We start from the raw sequence: 20724 nt of genomic DNA, 5'->3' as shown, positions 1-20724 counted from the left end.
TCACCCTAAATGTAAATGGACTGAATGCACCAAATCAAAGACAGAGTTACAGAACAGATAAAAAAAACAAGACCCATCTATATGCTGCCTACCAAAGACCCACTTCAAACCCAAAGATATACACAGACTAAAAGTGAAGGAATGGAAAAAGACAATTAATGCAAATAATAGGGAAGAAAAAGCAGGAGTTGCAGTACTTGTATAGGACGAAATAGACTTCAAAACAAAGAAAGTAACGAGACAATGAAGGACATTACGTATTGATAAAGGGGTCAGTCCAACAAGAAGATATAACCATTATGAATATCTCTGCACCCAAAACAGGAGCAGTTATGTATGTGAAACAAATAACACAGAAGTAAAGGGGGAGATAGAATGCAATGCATTCATTTTAGGAGACTTAAACACACCACTCATTCCAAAGGACAGATCAACCAGACAGAAAATAAGGAGACATAGGCACTGAACAACACATTAGAACAGGTGAACCTAACAGACATCTACAGAACACCCAAAAGCAGCAGGATACACATTCTTCTCAGGTACACATGGAACATTTTCAAGAATAGATTACATACTAGGTGACAAAAAGAGTCTCCGTAAATTCAGAAGGATTGAAATTGTCTAGCCAGCTTCTCAGATCACAAAGGTATGAAACTAGAAATAAATTGTGCAAAGAAAACTAATAAACCCAGAAACACATGGAAGCCTAACAACATGCTCCTAAATAATGGATCAGTGACCAAATTAAAACAGAGATCAAGCAATATATGGAGACATTACAATAATAACTCAACACCACAATATCTGTGGGATGCTGCGAAGGCCATTCTAAGAGGGAAGTATATTGCAATACAGATAAACCTCAAGGAAGAACAATCCCAAATGAACAGTCTAAACTCACAATTGATGAAACTAGAAAAAGAAGAACAAATGAGGTCCAAAGTCAGTAAAAGGAGTTAAATAAATAAATAAATAAATAAGAGCAGAAATAAATTAAATTGAGAAGAATAAAACAATATTATCATTGAAACCAGGAGTTGGTTCTTCAAGAAAATTAAATAGATAAACCCCTAGCCAGACTTATCAGGAAAAAAAACAGTGTCTACACACATAAACAGAATCAGAAATGAGAAAGGAAAAATCACTACAGACACCACAGAAATACAAAGAATTATAAGAGAATACTATGAAAAATTATGTCAACAAACTGGATATCCTAGAAGAAATGGTCAACTTTCCAGAAAAATACAACCTCCCAAGGCTGACCCAGAAACAGAAAATCTGAATAGACCAGTTACCAGCACCAAAATTGAATTGGTAATCAAAAAACTACCTAAGAACAAAACATCTGGACCAGATGGTTTCACCACTGAATTTTATCAAACATTTAGTGAAGACCTAATATCCAATCCTCCTTAAAGTTTTCCAAAAAGTAGAAGAGGTGGGAATACTTCCAAATTCATTCTGTAAGGCCAGTATCACTCTAATACCAAAACCATGCAAACATACCACAAAAGAAGAAAATTACAGACCAGTATCCCTGATGAACATAGAAGCAAAAATACTCACCAAAATATTAGCAAACTGAATTTAAAAATACATCCAAAAGATTATCCATCATGATCAAGTAGGATTTATTCCAGGAATGCAAGGATAGTATAATAAAAAGTCCATCAACATCATATACATCAACAAAAAAGGACAAAAAATCACATGATCATCTCTCTAGATGCTGAAGAAGCATCTGACAAAATTCAACATCCATTCATGATAAAAACTCTCAACAAAATGAGTGTAGAGGGAAAGTACTTCAACATAATAAAGGCCATATACAGCAAACTCACAGCCAGCATTACTCAACAGCAAAAAGCTGAAAGCTTTTCCTCTAAGACTGGGAACAAGAAAAGGATGCCCACTTTCACCACTTGTATTCAACATAATACTGGAGGTCCTAGCCACAGCAGTCAGACAACACAAAGAAATAAAATGCAGAGAAAGACAAGTATCAAATGATTTCACTCATCTGTGGAGTGTAAGAACAAAGAAAAAACTGAAGAAGGAACAAAACAGCAGCAGACTCACAGAACCCTAGAATGAACTAACAGTTACCAAAGGGAGAGGGACTGGGTGGGAAGGGAGGGAGGAGGGGGAAAAAGTGGTATTATGATTAGCACACACAATTAGGGGGCAGGCACGGGGAAGGCAGTATAACAAAGAGAAGACAAGTAATGATTCTATAGCATCTTACTACACTGAAAGATAGTGGCTGTAATGGGGTATTTGGTGGGGACTTGATAATGGGGGGAGTCTAGTAACCACAGTGTTGCTCATGTAATTGTATATTAATGATACCAAAATAAATAAATCAAGCTGTAGATCATTAAAAAAAGAAATAAAAGACATTCAGATTGTTAATGAAGTTAAACTGTTTTCAGATGACAGATATTGTACATAAAAAACCTAAAAAATCCACCCCTACACTACTAGAACTAATAACTGAATTCAGCAAAGTGGCAGGATACAAAATTAATACACAGAAATCTGTTGCATTCTTATATACTAACAATGATCTAGCAGAAAGAGAAATCAGGAAAAGTATTCCATTTACAATTGCATCAAAAAGAATAAAATACCTAGGAATAAACCTAACCAAGGGTGTGAAAGACCTATAGCTCTGAAAACTACAAGACACTCATGAGAGAAATTAAAGAAGACACCAATAAATGGAAATACATCCCATTCTCATGGATAGGAAGAATTAATATTGTCAAAATGTCCCTCCTGCCTAAAGCAATCTACAGATTCAGTGCAGTCCCTACAAAAATACCAATAGCCGCTTCAAGCTCTGCTACAGAGCCACAGTAATCAAGACAATTTGGTACTGGCACAAGAACAGACCCATAGACCATCGGAACAGAATAGAGAGTCCAGATATTAACCCAAGCATATATGGTCAATTACTATATGATAAAGTAGCCATGGATATACAATGGGAAATTGTCAGCCTCTTCACCAACTGGTGTTGGGAAAACTGGACAGCTTCATGTAAGAGAATGAATCTGGATTATTGTCTTAACTCCATACCCGGAAGTAAACTCGAAATGGATCAAAGACCTGAATATAACTCATGGAAGCATAAAACTCTTAGAAGAAAACATAGGCAAAACTCTCTTGAATATAAACATGAGCAACTTTTTCACGAACATATCTTCCTGGGCAAGGGTAACAAAAGTAAAAATGAACAAGTGGGACTATATCAAACTAAAGACCTTCTGTACAGCAAAGGACACCATCAGTAGAACAAAAAGGCATCCCACATTATGGGAGAATATATTCATAAATACATATCTGATAAGGGTTTGATATACAAAATGTATAAAGAGCTCACATGCCTCAACAACCAAAAAGCAAATAACTCGATTAAAAAATGGGTAGAGCATCTGAACAGGCACTTCTCCAAAGAAGAAATTGAGATGGCCAACAGGTGCATGAAAAGATGCTCCACATCGTTAATCATCTGAGAAATGCAAATTAAAACCACAGTGAGATACCTTCTCACACCAGTTAGGATGGCCAACATCCAAAAGACAACAACAGCAAATGTTGGCGAGGATGTGGAGAAAGGGGAACCCTTCTACACTGCTGGTGGGAATGTAAATTAGTTCAACCATTGTTGAAAGCAATATAGAAGTTTCTCAACAAACTAAAAATACATAGATATACCATTTGACCTGGGAATTACACTCCTAGAAATTTACCCTGAGAATACAGGATGTCAGATTCCAAAAAAAAAATATGTCCCCCTATGTTTATTGTAGCAGTATTTACAATAGCCAAGATGTGGAAGCAACCTATGTGTCCATCAGTAGATGAATGGATAAAGAAGATATGGTACATATACAGAATGGAATATTATTCAGCCATAATAAGATAAGAAATCCTGCCATTTGCAACAACATAGATGGAACTAGAGGGTGTTATGCTCAGTGAAATAAGCCAGGCAGAGAAAGACAAGTATCAAATGATACTATTCATCTGTGTAGTATAATAACAAAGCAAAAACTGAAGGAACGTAACAGCAGCAGATTCACAGAACCCAAGAATGGACTAACACTTACCAAGAGGAAAGGGACTGGGAGAAGTAGGTGCGAAGGGAGGGATAAGGGGATTAGGGGGCATTATGATTAGCACACATAACATTGTGGGTGGGTGGGGGCACAGGGAAGGATGTATAGCACAGAGAAAATAAGTAGTGACTCTACAGCATCTTACTATGCTGATGGACAGTGACTGTAATGGGGTATGTAGTGGGGACTTGATAATGGGGGGAGTCTAGTAACCACAATGTTGCTCATGTGATTGAATATCAATTTGGTGACTTAAAAGATATACCAATAGCATTTTTCAGTGAACTAGAACAAATAGTTCTAAAATTCATGTAGAATCACAAAAGACCCCAAATAGCCAAAGCAATCCTGAGAAGGTAGAACAAAGGTGGGTGGTTTATGCTCCCTAACTTCAAGCTCTGCTACAGAGCCATAGTAATCAAGACAATTTGGTACTGGCACAAGAACAGACCCATAGATTATGGAATAGAATAGCAAGCCCAGATATTAGCCCATGCATGTATGGTCAATTAATATACAATAAAGGTATGTATATACAATGGGGAAACAACAGCCTCTTCAACAACTGGTGTTGGCAAAACTGGACATCTACATGTACAAGAATGAAACTTAATTTTGTTTAACTCCTGACACAAAAGTAAACTCTAAATGGATCAAAGGCCTGAATGTGAGTCATGAAACCATAAAATTCATAGAAGAAAACATAGGCAAAAGTCTCTTGAATATAAACATGAGCAACTTTTTCCTGAACACATATCCTCTGGCAAGGAAAACAAAAGCAACAATGAAAAAGTGGTATTGCATCAAACTTCAAAGCTTCTGTACAGCAAAGGATACCATCAGCAGATCAAAAAGGCATCCTACATTATGGGAGAATATATTCATAAATACCTATCTGATAAGGGGTAGACATCCAAAATGTATAAAGAGTTCATGTGCCTCAACAAACAAAAAGCAAATAACCCAATTAAAAAATGGGCAGAGGAGCTGAACAGACACTTCTCCAAAGAAGTTCAGATGCCAACAGGCACATGAAAAGATCCTCCACATTGCTAATCATCAGGGAAATGCAAATTAAATCCACAATGAGATATCACCTCACACCAGTTAGGAACACCAACATCGAAAAGACAAGCAAGAACAAATGCTGGCTAGGATATTGAGGAACGGCAATCCTTCTACACTGTTGGTGGGAATGTAAATTAGTTCAACCATTGTGGAAAGCAATATGTAATTTCCTCAAAATATAAAAATAGAAATACCGTTTGACCCAGTAATTCCACTCCAAGGAATACCCAAAGAAAACAAGATTCCAGATTAAAAAAGACATATGCAACCCTATGTTTATTGCAACACTATTTACAATAGCCAAGATATGGAAGCAACCTAAGTGTCCATCAGTAGATGAATGGATAAAGAACAAGTGGTATATATACACAGTGGAATACCATTCAGCCATGAGAAGAAAGCAAATCCTATCATTTGCAACAACATGGATGGAGCTTGAGGGTATTATGCTCAGTGAAATAAGCCAGGGGGAGAAAGACAAGTACCAAGTGATTTCACTCATATGTGGAGTATAAGAACAAAGAAAAAACTGAAGGAACAAAGCAGGAGCATTCACAGACTCCAAGAAGGGACTAGTGGAGGGGTGGGGGAGGGTGGGAATGGAGGGAGGCAGAAGGGGATTCACACATAATGTAGAGTGGTCTCAGGGAAGACAGTATAGCACAGAGAAGTCAAGTAGTGACTATAGCATGTTATTTGCTGATGGACATTGACTGCAGTTGGGTGGGGGGGCTGGATAATACGGGTGAATCTAGTAAATACAATGTTGCTTATGTGAACCTTCATAAGATTGTATATCATTGATACCTTAGTAAAAAAAAATAACGTTATTTGAATTTGCATTTTTCAACTCATTTTATTCTCTTTCTGAAGAAAATTAAGCTGAGACATAAACTGATTTACTTAAATATGTTTTTTTGCTCTTAATTTGGGAAAAATATCCATTGTTAGAAACCATATATCATTGTAGAAAACTTGTTATCAGGCAGAAAGCACAGTAATAGAATTTAGTACAGCTATATGATTTGTCATTTTGAATTTACGCATTTAAAAAATACTTAATTCCAGTGGGATAGGTTAAAGTATTATTAGTATTGACATTATCTAATTCCAATGTTATGGGTATATATATATACTTTTTTAAAAATCGAGGTATAGTTGATGTTGTAGTAACACTTTCCCTTTTTAGTTTTCAGTTCTGTGAGTTGTAACAAATGCATGTATAGACTAGTCCACCAACCTAAAAAAATTCCCATGTTCCTTTTATAGTCAGTCCCTTCCTTCCCCCACTATTCACAGTCCCTGGTGCTAGACTAATTTTCTGTTCCTGTAAATTTTTTCCTTTTCCAGAATATTATAAATGAAATCATATGGTATATAACCTTTTGAGTCTGGGTTCTTTAATTTACCATGATGCATTTGACATTCATCCATGTTGTGGTATATCCATATATTGCACAAACTTCACCATTTACTGTACAGTCCAGTGGTTTTTTGAATGTTCAGAGATTTCTGCAATGATTACCACAGTCACATTAGGACATTTTCATTACCCCTGAAAGAAACCCTGTACCTCTGAGCTGTAATGTCCCATCTCCCTAAGTTAATTTTTATATATTGTGCAAGGCATGGATGGAGGTTTATTTTTTGCTTCTGAATGTCGGGGACACTGTTGAGAAAACTGTCCTTTTCCCTTTGAACTGATTTTGCACCTTTGTTGAAAATCAGTTGGCTATACATGTATAGGTCTATTTCTGGACTCTGCTCCATTGGTCTGTGTGATACCTTATGCCAATTTCACACTGTCTTAATTACTGTAGCTTTATAGTAGGACTTAAAGTGAAGTGGTAAGTTCCCCAACTTTGTTTTTTCATAGTTGTTTTGGCTATATATCTTTCTGTCTGTGTAAATTTTAAAATTGGCTTGTCAATTTCTTAAAAAGCTGCAGATTTAAATTCTGTTTTGAGTAATTTTCACAAGATAGCTGCAATATACTTACTTTTTTTAAAACTTGCAGTGAAAAATAGGTCATTTTCAGTACAGTGCCTTATTTACTGTAATGCAGGGTGATAGAAAGCATACCATAAATTCTTATTCTTATTATAGTTAGCCTTAATTTTTTTCCTGCTATGTCTTAGATAAGTTAAAGGTATAAACACCAGATAAAGTGAGATAAATTTTTAGATTGAAGAGCTCAGGTTATTTGTGTAAAAATGGGCTTTGTACTTACATATAGGGGTTGAAAGTGCGAAGGTAGTAATTGAGCTAGATGTGTGGTTTTACGGTTTTCCCTCCCCTCCCTACCTTTATTTTTTGGAATTTTATTTAAAATTAAAACTGTAGAAATGGTTGTATGTCATTAATTCTCCACTCCAGGAATTTCAGTCTTAACGATTACAGCTAATTGCCAGTAAAAGGTCTGTATTTATGTAACTGAATAAAATGGGATATATTTCTTAATCTGTTAAAAATAAAAATCTTGACATATTTGTAGTTTGTTTTTTTAAATTCCCAAGTCTTTTTTGAGAAAGGAAAACTAATGCAGTGCAAATCAAAACATACAATTACTAAAATTAACAACAAACCAAAAGTAATTTTGTTACATAAATGAATCCATTTATTATTATCTAGCAATGGTGAAAAATGGTGGCATTTCTACTGGTCTTGCAGTTCCTTCAGTCTTCTGATGGTCGACTTTCCTGTGACAGTGGAAGTGGTGGTGTAGGGCCAGGCACCACCAGCTACTGTTTTCATTCAGGAACCACAGTGCCAGATGCCCACAGGTCATCTCTTTATCTTGGTTTCATCATGAAAGGACCAAGTGTACTTAGTGTGCTGGCTTATTTTAGTTTTCTTCAGCATTTTCCTGAGGGAAGCATTATAACAGTCCAATATTTACTGATGATTTTGACCTTCTTAGTGCATTTAGCTGTTTTGCTGCGAACAAGGTGCAAGCCAAGAGAGCAACAGACATATTCATCGTTCATGTCAGGAAGATATGTGCTTAGAAATTTTTTTCTTTTGATAGTCTTTCTATAAATTGGTCAGTGGCTAATATACTATTACTCTATTTTTTTCCCCAGGACTTGCAGATTTCAGAAATGTTTTATTTTTCTCTAGAAACTAATTTCTCCCCCTTTCTGCTTTCTTTTCGGAGACTTTGGAGACTGAGAAGTTTAGGACTCTTGTCAGTCCTGGAACCTTCTGGTCTTCTGGTTATTTTTTTATAGTCTCAATTTTCTTATAATGATTTGTTTATATACACTCAAGGCATAATGAACCTAAAAATAGTTCTTTGTTTTTCAGGTTCTAAATGGCTTCTAAGAAGTTGGGTGCAGATTTTCATGGTAAGTCGTCGTTAGATAACATGGTTTGTTAAGATTTGATTAGGTAATTTGAAATCACTTTGCATTGTTTGATTTTTGTTTAAACGAGCAATTTGAGAAAAATAGTTGTATGAAAATGTAGCATGTATTTTCAAAGGACTTCAGATAACTTTAGTATTGAAATATTTCTTCAGAAGGATAAACTTTAGAGATGCTCTGGTTATTGTACTCGAAACTACCAGAGATAGGAGGGCATCTGCCTGTTTTTGTTGTATTTCAGCAGTATTTTGATGTAGTTAACCATTTTCTTTCTTATTCTCTGATCTTAGTTCTTTTACATATTAAGTGTGAAAAACTCTAAACCTTTAGTTAACACTTTATGTTTTGGTTTGGTCACGCCTCCCCTGCCAAGGATGTAATTCACTACAAATAACCCATAATCAGCAGATCAGTCAGTATGCTACAGAATTATTAGTAATAGTGATTACAGTTTTGCATTTGGAACTAATAGTTTGTCATCTTTTTCTAAGGTATAACCTTTCAAAATGGAATACATTAATAAGCTTTATTTGTATTTGGGAGGAACCAAGTTCTAAGAAGTTAAAATTAGACCCTCTTTCGTACTGTTTTAAGTTAACAAACACCAGAAATGTCCGGACAACACAATACTTTAAGAGGGCTTTTAAAGCTGATCGTCCATTTTAAAAATCATGTCATTGTTAAGAATGATTTGCTAGACTGCACTGTGATATGTTGGTGTGTGGCTTCTGCTTGATAGTATCACTTAGCTTAAGTTGGGGTGGTTACAGCAATCACTGTGGTTTTAACTTGGTTATGTATTCTATGCAACAGCTTTAGTATTTTGAATTGCATTGTGCAAATACTTAAATATATCACTTGTGTATGTTCTGTTAAATCCTTTTCGAGTTAAGTCCCTCAAACTCTGGAATTTGCATTCTGTGTAACAGGCCAGGCATTGGATTTTTCAGGTAAGATATCTCCTGTTGTTGAAGGATTATTACAGGGCTCCTGCAGAGTATGTGAGTATTAGTAGAGAAGCAGAACTGAAGTTGTCTCTGCTTCACTTTTTCAAGGGAGAAGAGAGGACAGAGCCACGGACAGAGGAAAGGCCTTGGGAGAGAAACTAACAAAAATGAAAAATTTATAATCTTACAATCTTATTTCAAAAAATAAGCTATCTATCTTGAATCTTTGGGAACTCCTTTTTGATTGGAGTGAAAAATTTTAGTTGGACTCCAGGTTATGTTTTCCAGCTAAACAATCTAGAGCGAAGATTGTTATTTTGAAGTTACCTCATCAGTAAGGACTTGTCTTCATTTCTTTACATTCCTAACCAAAATTCTGTTGCTTAAATGAAACATTCTACCTGAGTAAAATTTGAGAAATAAAGTTTCTCTTTCTCTGCTTCTTCCACTTGAATTTACTGAGCTCCTGCTTGAATTTCAGTGACTTTAGTTGGCTTTTAGAGTAAGAATCATATATTTAGATATCATGTACTTTAAGGAGTAGAAGTTAAAGGAAATAAGTGGATAATATTTAATAGTCAATCTTACAGGTATCTGAGTGCAAGAATCAAGTTCAGCCTGACTTTACAAGGCTGGAAACCAAGGTTACTATACCCTTCATCTCTGAGGAAGCTGTATAGCCTTTCCTCGTTGCTTTTCTTTGCAGGTGTTCTCCATTTTTATTCTTCATTTATACATTTGCTTTCTTGGCCTTCTTGTGTAGAGTGCATAGGTCCAAGAATGGCCACCCAAATTTAGGTGCTGCTTGCTACTTGATCTTTTAGTTTAAGTGGCAGTGTCGTACAGCTAAAGTTTTTGTATCTTTTAGTCAAGAAAGTATCTGACAGGCACAGATACTTAATGAGCTTATGGATTGGTTCCCCGTAAGTTAGATATTATTTGACTGGTCCAATGAGTATATATGTGTAATTCTTCTAGGGCATTTGTGGTGTGGACAGGGAGGTAATAAGTCTTCTCATGACCAAATATTAAAATGCTTTTTTAAATTTTAAATATTTGGGCTGACTATATCTTGTGCTATTCTTATGGCTAGTATTTGATTTACCTTCAAGTGTATTCTTTTCAACTGGGGTTGAACTTCATCACAATCATTTAATAACTACATATCCCTAAATAAGACTAAGAGATTTCTCAAGACCTTTAAAAATGTTTTTCTTATATTATATAAATTGTAAAACATTGGCTCAATTTAAATCAGGCATTTCTTGGAGCCTGGTGCTTTAAAATTTAATCTTTAATTTTTAACTCATTTTCCACTTGTTTTATCTAAGTTATTTTCCAGAATTGACTTTAAAAGGATTTTTAAAAATGTTTCAGAAAACAAATTAAATGCTCTTTTAATATCTGGAAAAATGCCTTGAGATTCTAATTTAGGAAGAAAATAGGTCTCTTTGGACTTAACAAAACTAAACTCCCTCTTTTTTTTTTGATAGGGCTTATATGTATATTTAATATAATTAGGTATATATTACAATATTATATATATGTAAATTAAAATAACAACAAAAGTGCTAAATTGGGAGATTGTAATCAGAATCAACATGTCCGAAGGTTCTTGTATTTTCCAGAAATGGTCAAAGAACTGATTTATATGAAACTCAAATATCAAAGGTACTATATTTTATTGGTTTGGACACTGAAGCCATTGCTTAATTTTTTGAAGAAAGCGATTTTTTTTATGTGATAAAATACACATAACACAAAATTTAAGACCTTAACCTTTTTTAACCGCACAGTTAAGTACATGCACACTGCTATAGAGCCATCACCTAAACTCCCTCTTTTGAAAGGCCAAGTGGCCCCATTTTTGACCATTTAACTTCTAGAGAGGTTAATTTCTCCCTTGGTTGAATTTCTGTTAAGATATTGAAATACCTTTCTGCTGAGTGAGAAAAAAGGATATTTTATTTTAGATTGTTTTAAAAGTTGATTTGTTATTTACACTGTTACATAGAAAAGTTAGCCACTGAATCATTGTTCTCTTAAATGTAATATGCTGTCCCCACCTGCCTTTCAAGATTTTCTCTTTATTTTTTGTTTTCAATATTTTGACTATGATGTGGTTTGGTGTGATTTTCTGTGTGTTTATCCTACTTGGAGTTAGCTAAGCTTCCTGAATCTGAGTTATCTTTTATCTCTGGAAAAATTTGTAGCCATCATCTCTTCTCACATTTCTTCTGCCCCATTGTGAGCATAATACCCTCTAGCTCCATCCATGTTGTTGCAAATGGTAGGATTTGTTTCTTTCTTATGGCTGAATAGTATTCCATTGTGTATATGTACCACCTCTTCTTTATCCATTCATCTACTGATGGACACTTAGATTGTTTCCATATCTTGGCTATTGTAAATAGTGCTGTGATAAACATAGGGGTGCATATGTCTTTTTGAATCTGAGAAGTTGTATTATTTGGGTAAATTCCAAGGAGTGGGATTCCTGGGTCAAATGGTATTTCTATTTTTAGTTTTCTGAGGAACCTCCGTACTGCCTTCCACAATGGGTGAACAAGCTTACATTCCCATCAGCAGTGTAAGAGGTTCCCCTTTCTCCACATCCTTGCCAACATTTGTTGTTGTTTGTGTTTTCGATGATGGCCATCCTTACCAGTGTGAGGTGGTATCTCATTGTGGTTTTAATTTGCATTTCCATGATGATTAGGGATGTGGAGCATCTTTTCATCTGTTTGTTGGCCATCTTCTTTGGAGAAGTGTCTGTTCAGATGCTCTGCCCTTTTTTTTTGGTATCATTAATCTATAGTTACATGAGGAACATTATGTTTACTAGACTCCCCCCTTCAACAAGTCCCCGCCAGATACCCCATTAGTCATTGTCCATCAGCGTAGTAAGATGCTGTAAAATCACTACTTGTCTTCTCTGTGTTGCACAGCCCTCCCCATGTGCCCCCCCCACATTATACATGCTAATTGTGAGGCCCCCTTCTTCTCCCGCTTCTCCCTTCCTTCCCACCCATCCTCCCCAGTCCCTTTCCCTTTGGTAACTGTTAGTACATTCTTGGGTTCTGTGATTCTGCTGCTGTTTTGTTCCTTCAGTTTTTCCTTTGTTCTTATATTTCACATATGAGTGAAATCATTTGGTACTTGTCTTTCTCCGCCTGGCTTATTTCACTGAGCATAATACCCTCTAGCTCCATCCATGTTGTTGCAAATGGTAGGATTTGTTTTCTTAATGGCTGAATAGTATTCCATTGTGTATATGTACTACATCTTCTTTATCCATTCATCTACTGATGGACATTTAGGTTGCTTCCATTTCTTGGCTATTGTAAATAGTGCTGCTATAAACATAGGGATGCATCTGTCTTTTTCAAATTGGGCTGCTGCATTCTTAGGGTAAATTCCTGGGTCAAATGGTATTTCTATTTTGAGCTTTTTGAGGAACCTCCATACTGCTTTCCACAATGGTTGAACTAATTTACATTCCCACCAGCAGTGTAGGAGGGTTCCCCTTTCTCCGCAACCTTGCCAACATTTGTTGTTGTTTGTCTTTTGGATGGTTGTGATCCTTACTGGTGTGAGGTGATATCTCATTATGGTTTTAATTTTCATTTCTCTGATGACTAGCCATATTGAGCATGTTTTCATGTGTCTGTTGGCCATCTGCATTTCTTTGGAGAACTGTCTGCTCAGCTCCTCTGCCGATTTTTTATTTGGATTGTTCGCTTTTTGTTTTTTAAGGTGTGTGAGCTCTTTATATATTTTGGATGTCAACCCTTTGTCGGATTTGTCATTTATGAATATATTCCCTGTACTGTAGGATGCCTTTTTGTTCTATTGGTGGTGTCCTTTGCTGTACAGAAGCTTTTCAGCTTGAAATAGTCCCACTTGTTCATTTTAGCTTTTGTTTCCCTTGCCCGGGGAGATATGTTCTTGAAGAGATCACTCATGTTTATGTCCAAGAGATTTTTGCCTATGTTTTTCTCTAAGAGTTTTATGGTTCCATGACTTACATTCAGGTCTTTGATCCATTTCAAATTTACTTTTGTGTATGGGGTTAGACAATAATCCAGTTTCATTCTCTTACATGTAGTTGTCCTGTTTTGCCAACACCAACTATTGAAGAGGCTGTCATTTCCCCATTGTATGTCCATGGCTCCTTTATCGTATATTAATTGACCATATATGTTTGGGTTAATGTCTGGAGACTTCTGTTCCACTGGTCTGTGGTTCTGTTCTTGTGCCAGTACCAGATTGTCTTGATAACTGTGGCTTTGTAGTAGAGCTTGAAGTTGGGGAGGGAGATCCCTCCCACTTTATTCTTCCTTCTCAGGATTACTTTGGCTATTTGGGGTCTTTGGTTGTTCCATATGAATTTTTCAACTATTTCTTCCAGTTTGTTGAAGAATTCTGTTGGTAATTTGATAGGGATTGCATTGAATATGTGGATTGCTTTGGGCAGGATGGCCATTTTGACGATATTAATTCTTCCTAGCCAGGAGCATGGGATGAGTTTCCATTTGTTAGTGTCCTCTTTAATTTCTCTTAAGAGAGTGTCTTCCAGTTTTCAGGGTATATGTCTTTCACTTTCTTGGTTGGGTTTATTCCTAGGTATTTTATTCTTTTTGATGTAATTGTGAATGGAATTGTTTTCCTGATTTGTCTTTCTATTAGTTCATTGTTAGTGTATAGGAAAGCAACAGATTTCTGTGTTTATTTTGTATCCTGCAACTTTGCCGTATTCTGATATCAGTTCTATTAGTTTTGGAGTGGAGTCTTTAGGGTTTTTTAGGTACAATATCATGTCATCTGCAAATAGTGACAGTTTAACTTCTTCTTTACCAATCTGGATTCCTTGTATTTCTTTGTTTTGTCTAATTGCCATGGCTAGGTCCTCCAGTACTATGTTGAATAACAGTGGGGAGAGTGGGCATCCCTATCTTGTTCCTGATCTCAGAGGAAAAGCTGTCAGCTTCTCGCTGTTCAGTATGATGTTAGCTGTGGGTTTGTCATATATGGCCTTTATTATGTTGAGGTGCTTGCCCTCTATTCCCATTTTGCTGAGAGTTTTTATCATGAATGGATGTTGAATTTTGTCAAATATTTTTTCAGCCTCTATGGAGATGATAATGTGATTTTTGTCCTTCTTTTTGTTGATGTGGTGGATGATGTTGATGAATTTTCGAATGTTGTACCATCCTTGCATCCCTGAGATGGATCCCACTTGATCATGGTGTATGATCCTCATGGTGTATTTTTGAATTTGGTTTGCTATTATTTTGTGGAGTATTTTTACATGTACGTTCATCAGGGATATTCGTCTATAATTATCTTTATTGGTAGGGTCTTTGCCTGGTTTTGGTATTAGGGTGATGCTGGCTTCATAGAATGAGTCTGTAAGTATTACCTCTTCTTCTATTTTTTGGAAAACTTTAAGGAGAATGGGTATTATGTCTTCTCTGTATGTCTCATAAAACTCTGTGGTAAATCCATCTGGCCCGGGAGTTTTGCTCTTGGTAGTTTTGCTCTTGGTAGTTTTTTGATTACCACTTCAATTTCTTTGCTGGTAATTGGTCTGTTTAGATTTTCTGGTTCTTCCTTGATCAATCTTGGAAGGTTGTATTTTTCTAGGAAGTCCATTTCTTCTAGGTTTTCCAGCTTGTTAGCATATAGTTTTTTGTAATATTCTCTAATAATTCTTTGTATTTCTTTGGGGTCCGTCATGATTTCTCCTTTCTTATTTCTTACTCTGTTGATGTGTGTAGATTCTCTTTTTCTTTTTATAAGTCTGGCTAGGGGCTTATCTATTTTGTTTATTTTCTCAAAGAACCAGCTCATGGTTTCATTGATTTTTTCTATTGTTTTATTCTCCTCAATTTTATTTATTTCTTCTCTGATATTTATTATGTCCCTCCTTCTGATGACTTTAGGCATCATTTCTTCCTCTTTTTCCAATTTCAGTAATTGTGTCTTTAGACTATTCATTTGGGATTGTTCTTCTTTCTTTGGATATGCCTGGATTGCTATATACTTTCCTCTTAAAACTCCTTTTGCTGCGTCCCACAGAAGTTGGGGCTTTGTGTTGTTGTTGTCATTTGTTTCCATATATTGCTTGATCTCTATTTTGATTTGGTCATTGATCCATTGATATTTAGGTGCATGTTGTTAAGCCTCCATGTGTTTGTGAGCCTTTTTGCTTTCTGTGCACAATTTATTTCTAGTTTTATACCTTTGTGGTCTGAGAAGTTGGTTTATAGGATTTCAATCTTTTTGAATTTACTGAGGCTCTTTTTGTGGCCTAGTATGTGGTCTATTCTGGAGAATGTTCCATGTGCACTTGAGAAGAATGTGTATCCTGTTGGTTTTGGGTGTATAATTCTATAGATGTCTATTAGGTCCACCTGTTATAGTGTGTTGTTCAGTGCCTCTGTGTCCTTACTTATTTTCTGTCTGGTGGATCTGTCCTTTGGAGTGAGTGGTGTGTTCAAGTCTCCTAAAATGAATGCACTGCATTCTGTTTGCTCCTTTAATTCTGTTAGTATTTGTTTCACATATTTTGGTGCTCCTGTATTGGGTGCATATGTATTTATTTGTTTTTTCCTCTTGTTGGACTGACTCCTTTATCATTATGTAATGCCCTTCTTTATCTCTTGTTACTTTCTTTGTTTTGAAGTCTTATTTTGTCTGATACTAGTACTGCAACACCTGCTTTTTTCTCCTTGTTGTTTGCATGAAATATCTTTTTCTATCCATTGACTTTTAGTCTGTGCATGTCTTTGGGTTTGAGGTGAGTCTCTTGTAAGCAGCATATAGGTGGATCTTGCTTTTTTATCCATTCTATTACTGTGTGTTTTGATTGGTGCATTCAGTCCATTTACATTTAGGGTGATTATTGAAAGATATGTACTTATTGCCATTGCAGGCTTTAGATTCGTGGTTACCAAAGGTTCAAGGTTAAGTTCCTTACTATCTAAGAGTCTAACTTAACTCACTTAATATGCTATTACAAACAGAATCTAAAGGTTCTTTTTTTCTTCTCCTTTTCTTCCTCCTCCATTCTTTATGTATTAGGTATCATATTCTTTACTCTTTATCTATCCCTTGATTGACTTTGGGCATAGTTGATTTAATTTTGCATATGCTTAGTAGTGAACTGTTCTACTTTTTTTACTGTGGTTTTATTACCTCTGGTGACAGCTTTTAAACCTTAGGAACACTTCCATCTATAGCAGTCCCTCCAAAATGCACTGTAGAGATGTTTTGTGGGAGGTAAGTTCTCTCCTCTTTTGCTTATCTGGAAATTGTTTAATCCCTCCTTCAAATTTAATTGATAATCTTGCCAGATAAAGTAGTGTTGGTTTGAGGCCTTTCTGCTTCATTGCATTAAATACATCATGCCACTCCCTTCTGGCTTGTCAGGTTTCTCCTGAGAAGTCTGATGATAGCCTGATGGGCTTTCCTTTGTATGTGATCTTATTTCTCTGTCTGGCTGCTTTTAATAGTCTGTCATTATGCTTGATCTTTGCCATTTTAATTACTATATGTCTTGGTGTTGCCTTCCATGCGTCCCTTGTGTTGGGAGATCTGTGCATCTCCATGGCCTGAGAGACTATCTCCTTCCCCAGAAAGGGAAGTTCTCAGCAGTTACCTCCTCAAAGACACTTTTTATCCCTTTTTCTCTCTCTCCTTCTTCTGGTGTTCCTATAATACGAATATTGTTCCATTTGGGTTGGTCACACAGTTCTCTCAATATTCTTTCATTTTTAGAGATCCTTTTTTCTCTCTGTGTCTCAGCTTCTTTGTATTCCTCTTCTCTTAATTTCTATTTCATTCATTATCTTCTCCACTGTATCTAATGTGCTTTTAAAAGTTTCCATTGTACGTTTCATTTCTGATACTGTGTTCCGTGATGATTGGATCTCCAACCGTAATTCATTCCTGAGTTCTTGAATGTTTTTCTGTACCTCCATGAGCATCTTAATGATTTTTATTTTGAAATCCCTTTCAGGAAGATTCATGAGGTTGATTTCATTGGATCTTTCTCAGGTGTTGTATTCATAATTTTACTTTGAACCAGGTTCCTTTGGCATTTGATATTTGTATATGGCACTCTCTAGTGCCCAGAAGTTCTACTCTCTAGTGCTGCTCAGCCCCTGGAGCAATGTTCATGGTTGCAGGGGAGCGGTATTGGTGCCTGGGGGGAGGAAAGACTTTTTTCCTGCTTCCCGGCTGCTATGCCTCCCTCCACTGCCAGAACCAGTGAACTGATCACACAGGTGTAAGCCTCTATACTTTGTGTTTGTAGTTGCTGTAGACGGGGCTTCCCTCTGGCTGGCCTAATGCCAGGGTAGGGTTTGCCAGTTTGCGAGCCAGGTGAGACTGGCTGGAAGAAAGGCATGGTAGGCTGCGTATCACAGAGGGGGTTCTTCAAACTGTGTAGCCAGCCAAGGAGCTGGAGCACCTGAAGACTGTGAAAGTTCCCAACTCGCTGGGCAAAGTGCACCTGGACAATTTTGTCTACCTGTCCTTTCTCCTGAGCAGTAAGCTCTGTGCAATCCTTGCCCCTTTAGCAGCCCTCTTGCTGTTAGGAAGTCTCTCAGACTGCCCACCTTTCTTTTGTCCCAGAGCAGCCAGAATTGGATCCCTGCTTTCCACAAACCACTGGAATCTCAGTCTCTCCAGGTATTCTTCCTTTCTTAGCTTTCCAACAACCCGATCACGAGAGTACCAGGAAAGCACCATGAAATGTAGGTTTGTGCTCACAGAGTAGACCTCCAGAATTAGGTATTCAGCAGTCCCAGTCCTCCACTACCTCCCTGCTCTGTTTCTCTTCCTCCCACCGGTGAGCTGGGTTGCGGGGAAGGGTTTGGGTCCTGCCAGGCCACAGCTTTTTGTACGTTACTCTGTTCCGTGAGGTTTATTCTCTTCTCCAGGTGTATGCAGTTTGGTGCAGCCCTTTTTCCTGTTGCTCTTTCAGGATTAATTGCGGTAATTATATTTTCGCATTATATGCCATTTTAGGAGGAAGTCTCTGTCTCACCTCTCAAACTGCCATCTTTAATCCATCCATCTGTCTTGTTCTTTTTCAAAAACCTCAGTTTGAATGCTCAATTTGAATTCAAAGTAAGTGTAATCCAGTTGCTACCTTCTATGAAGAATTTCTCCTCCTTCTGGAGTTATACCATTTTTTTTTCCCAGAAAAAAAGATCACAAAATAATAAATATCAACAATTTAGAAAGAAAGAGCACCCAGAATGAAGCCTTCCCAGAATTTATCCTGAGTCATTACACATTCAGCCCAGCGTCTTCTGGTAGCAGGTAATGCAGTGATGCGCAGAACCTGACTTCAGGGAGCTGCCACAGCACTGCCATCAGAGATGCACTTACTTTCTTTTTGAAAATTGACCTCAGACATTTTAGAAAGATTTTCAGTAATAAAGACTGAAATGAAAAGATATTTGGGGTGAGCTCCAAAATTGTTAGCCACAGTGTTTAATTCTCTGAGCCATGTGGTTAATTGAGTTTATACTGAATCTGTTTTAAAAACAAAATGTATCGAGAGCAAGAGAAATTGACATCCTTAAATAGTGTTCTGATATCTTGGATATAAATGAACAGTTCCTAAGTCAGAGTTGGTTATATTTGCACGAAATACTCTTTGTAGCCCTCCCAGTATCACTGATTGCTCTGTGAGTCATTTCTGTCCGTCAATCAAGGATGTTTCATCGTCGCTATCTCCGTAGGTGCCTCTTTGCCCTTTATCCCTTCCTCCTCCTCCCAGTAATCATACAACTGGTTGCTCATTCCCTGTTAACAAAGTTGAAAGAATACGATCAGGGATGGTTAGGGGATGTGCTAAATTACCTTGGCACTGGCTTTGTCAGTGACATGAAACTGCTTTTTAAAGTAGATAACTGGTGCTAATGAAGAGACACAGCAGTTGTTTAAAGGTATTGTGCTTGATCTAGTAGGTCCCTAAGCCAGCGCCTAGTTCCATTTATAGAATATAAGCTATCAGTGTATACAACACTGTCTTAGTTTACTAACTGAAAGGTGGGCAAGGAAGCAACATTTTTCTTAAAAGATATTCTCATTTGGTTCAGATATCTGTAGTACTTTGTTGTAGATTGCTTTTCCCCATCATCCCCCATTAGCAATTTACAAGAGATATTCTTTTAAGAAAATTTTGCTAGTATTATGTGGGTAGGTTTTCTTATGTTTGTATATCATACATGCTTGTATGTGTTATCTTCTAATGCGTGTGTGTCATACAGTTAAACTACTTGGAATACAGAAAAATTGCTTAAAAGACTAAATTTTGTGATTCTTTACTATAAGGCTTTCCAATGCTTCTGAGAAAATGCTAGTTTCAGCTTTGTTTCCAGTTAATCAGGGCACTAGCCAAAGTTAGAATCTACTTTCAAACATTTGAGCACCTGTTTTCATGGAAGAGAGAGAAATTCTTCAAAATTAAAAAGAATTTAGCTATTAATCTCTGTAACATAAAGTATTTCATAAGTGGCAGAGGGTTTTAGTATTGAAACCAATGCTTAGGTTTGTTGGCAGGCTGTGATGGTATCTGATAGTTACCTGTTTGGCACCTGGTACATTGTTGTGACTTTGTCCAGAATCTTAAAAATGTGCTTACAAGATGCATGAGTACTTGGTTAAAACATTTTCATGACTAGTCTTGCCATTTGGGTAAAATTTTGAATTTTAATATTCAGTGTATGTTAGTATGGGTGGTGAGGGTCAATATAAAACAAGTTTAAGACCTTGTCTTCTTTCTTTGTTGTTTACCTGTTGAGAAAAATCTCATCTGCAAGTGTGGGGAAGTTGGGTTTCCTATGGCCAGGATATTCACTGAACTTAAACCCCCTGATGATGTAACTGGCCTGTTGCTAGGCTACTGCTTCCACACCTTTAGTAGGCAATAAGCTATTATTGCACTCTATAAAGAGCTGGGCCCAGTGCTTTGGGCAGAGGCAGGGATGTTTGTGCTTGACCTACTGCCGGGAGAACAAGCCGGGTAATAAACCCTTTCACCCCAAAGCATGTTTTGCTGTCAATTTCTTTGGTCACATTGAATCCATAGCCAACTTACCCGGGGCTGAAACCCATTGGCAAGACAGCAAGATATGCTGAGTTTGGGATATGTAGATAAGAAGCATTTATCCCTTCTAAGGGACACTGATATTC

General features: G+C 36.8%; 1 protein-coding gene and 1 pseudogene across 8 annotated transcripts in view; one reads left to right on the top strand and one right to left on the bottom strand.

Moving 5' to 3' along the window:
- Positions 1-20724, top strand: part of UBAP1 (ubiquitin associated protein 1) — an 87021-nt gene that overhangs the window by 48577 nt on the left and 17720 nt on the right. For 6 of the 8 annotated variants that reach the window (XM_037009842.2, XM_037009840.2, XM_037009841.2 and 3 more), the window contains one exon: positions 8505-8545. In XM_037009842.2, the coding sequence (XP_036865737.1) occupies positions 8543-8545 (3 nt within the window). In that variant the 5' untranslated portion in view covers positions 8505-8542. Of the gene's footprint in view, positions 1-8504; positions 8546-9618; positions 9845-20724 lie in introns of all 8 variants that reach the window. The other 2 variants (XM_037009844.2, XM_073228118.1) reach the window with 1 other exon arrangement.
- On the bottom strand, positions 5882-8497 carry LOC140847536 (large ribosomal subunit protein eL43-like; annotated as a pseudogene).

This window comes from Manis javanica, chromosome 2, assembly GCF_040802235.1.
Source record: "Manis javanica isolate MJ-LG chromosome 2, MJ_LKY, whole genome shotgun sequence".
Lineage (NCBI taxonomy): Eukaryota > Metazoa > Chordata > Mammalia > Pholidota > Manidae > Manis > Manis javanica.
Note: the sequence above shows the minus strand (reverse complement) of the source record. Positions and strands in the feature narration are given on the sequence as shown.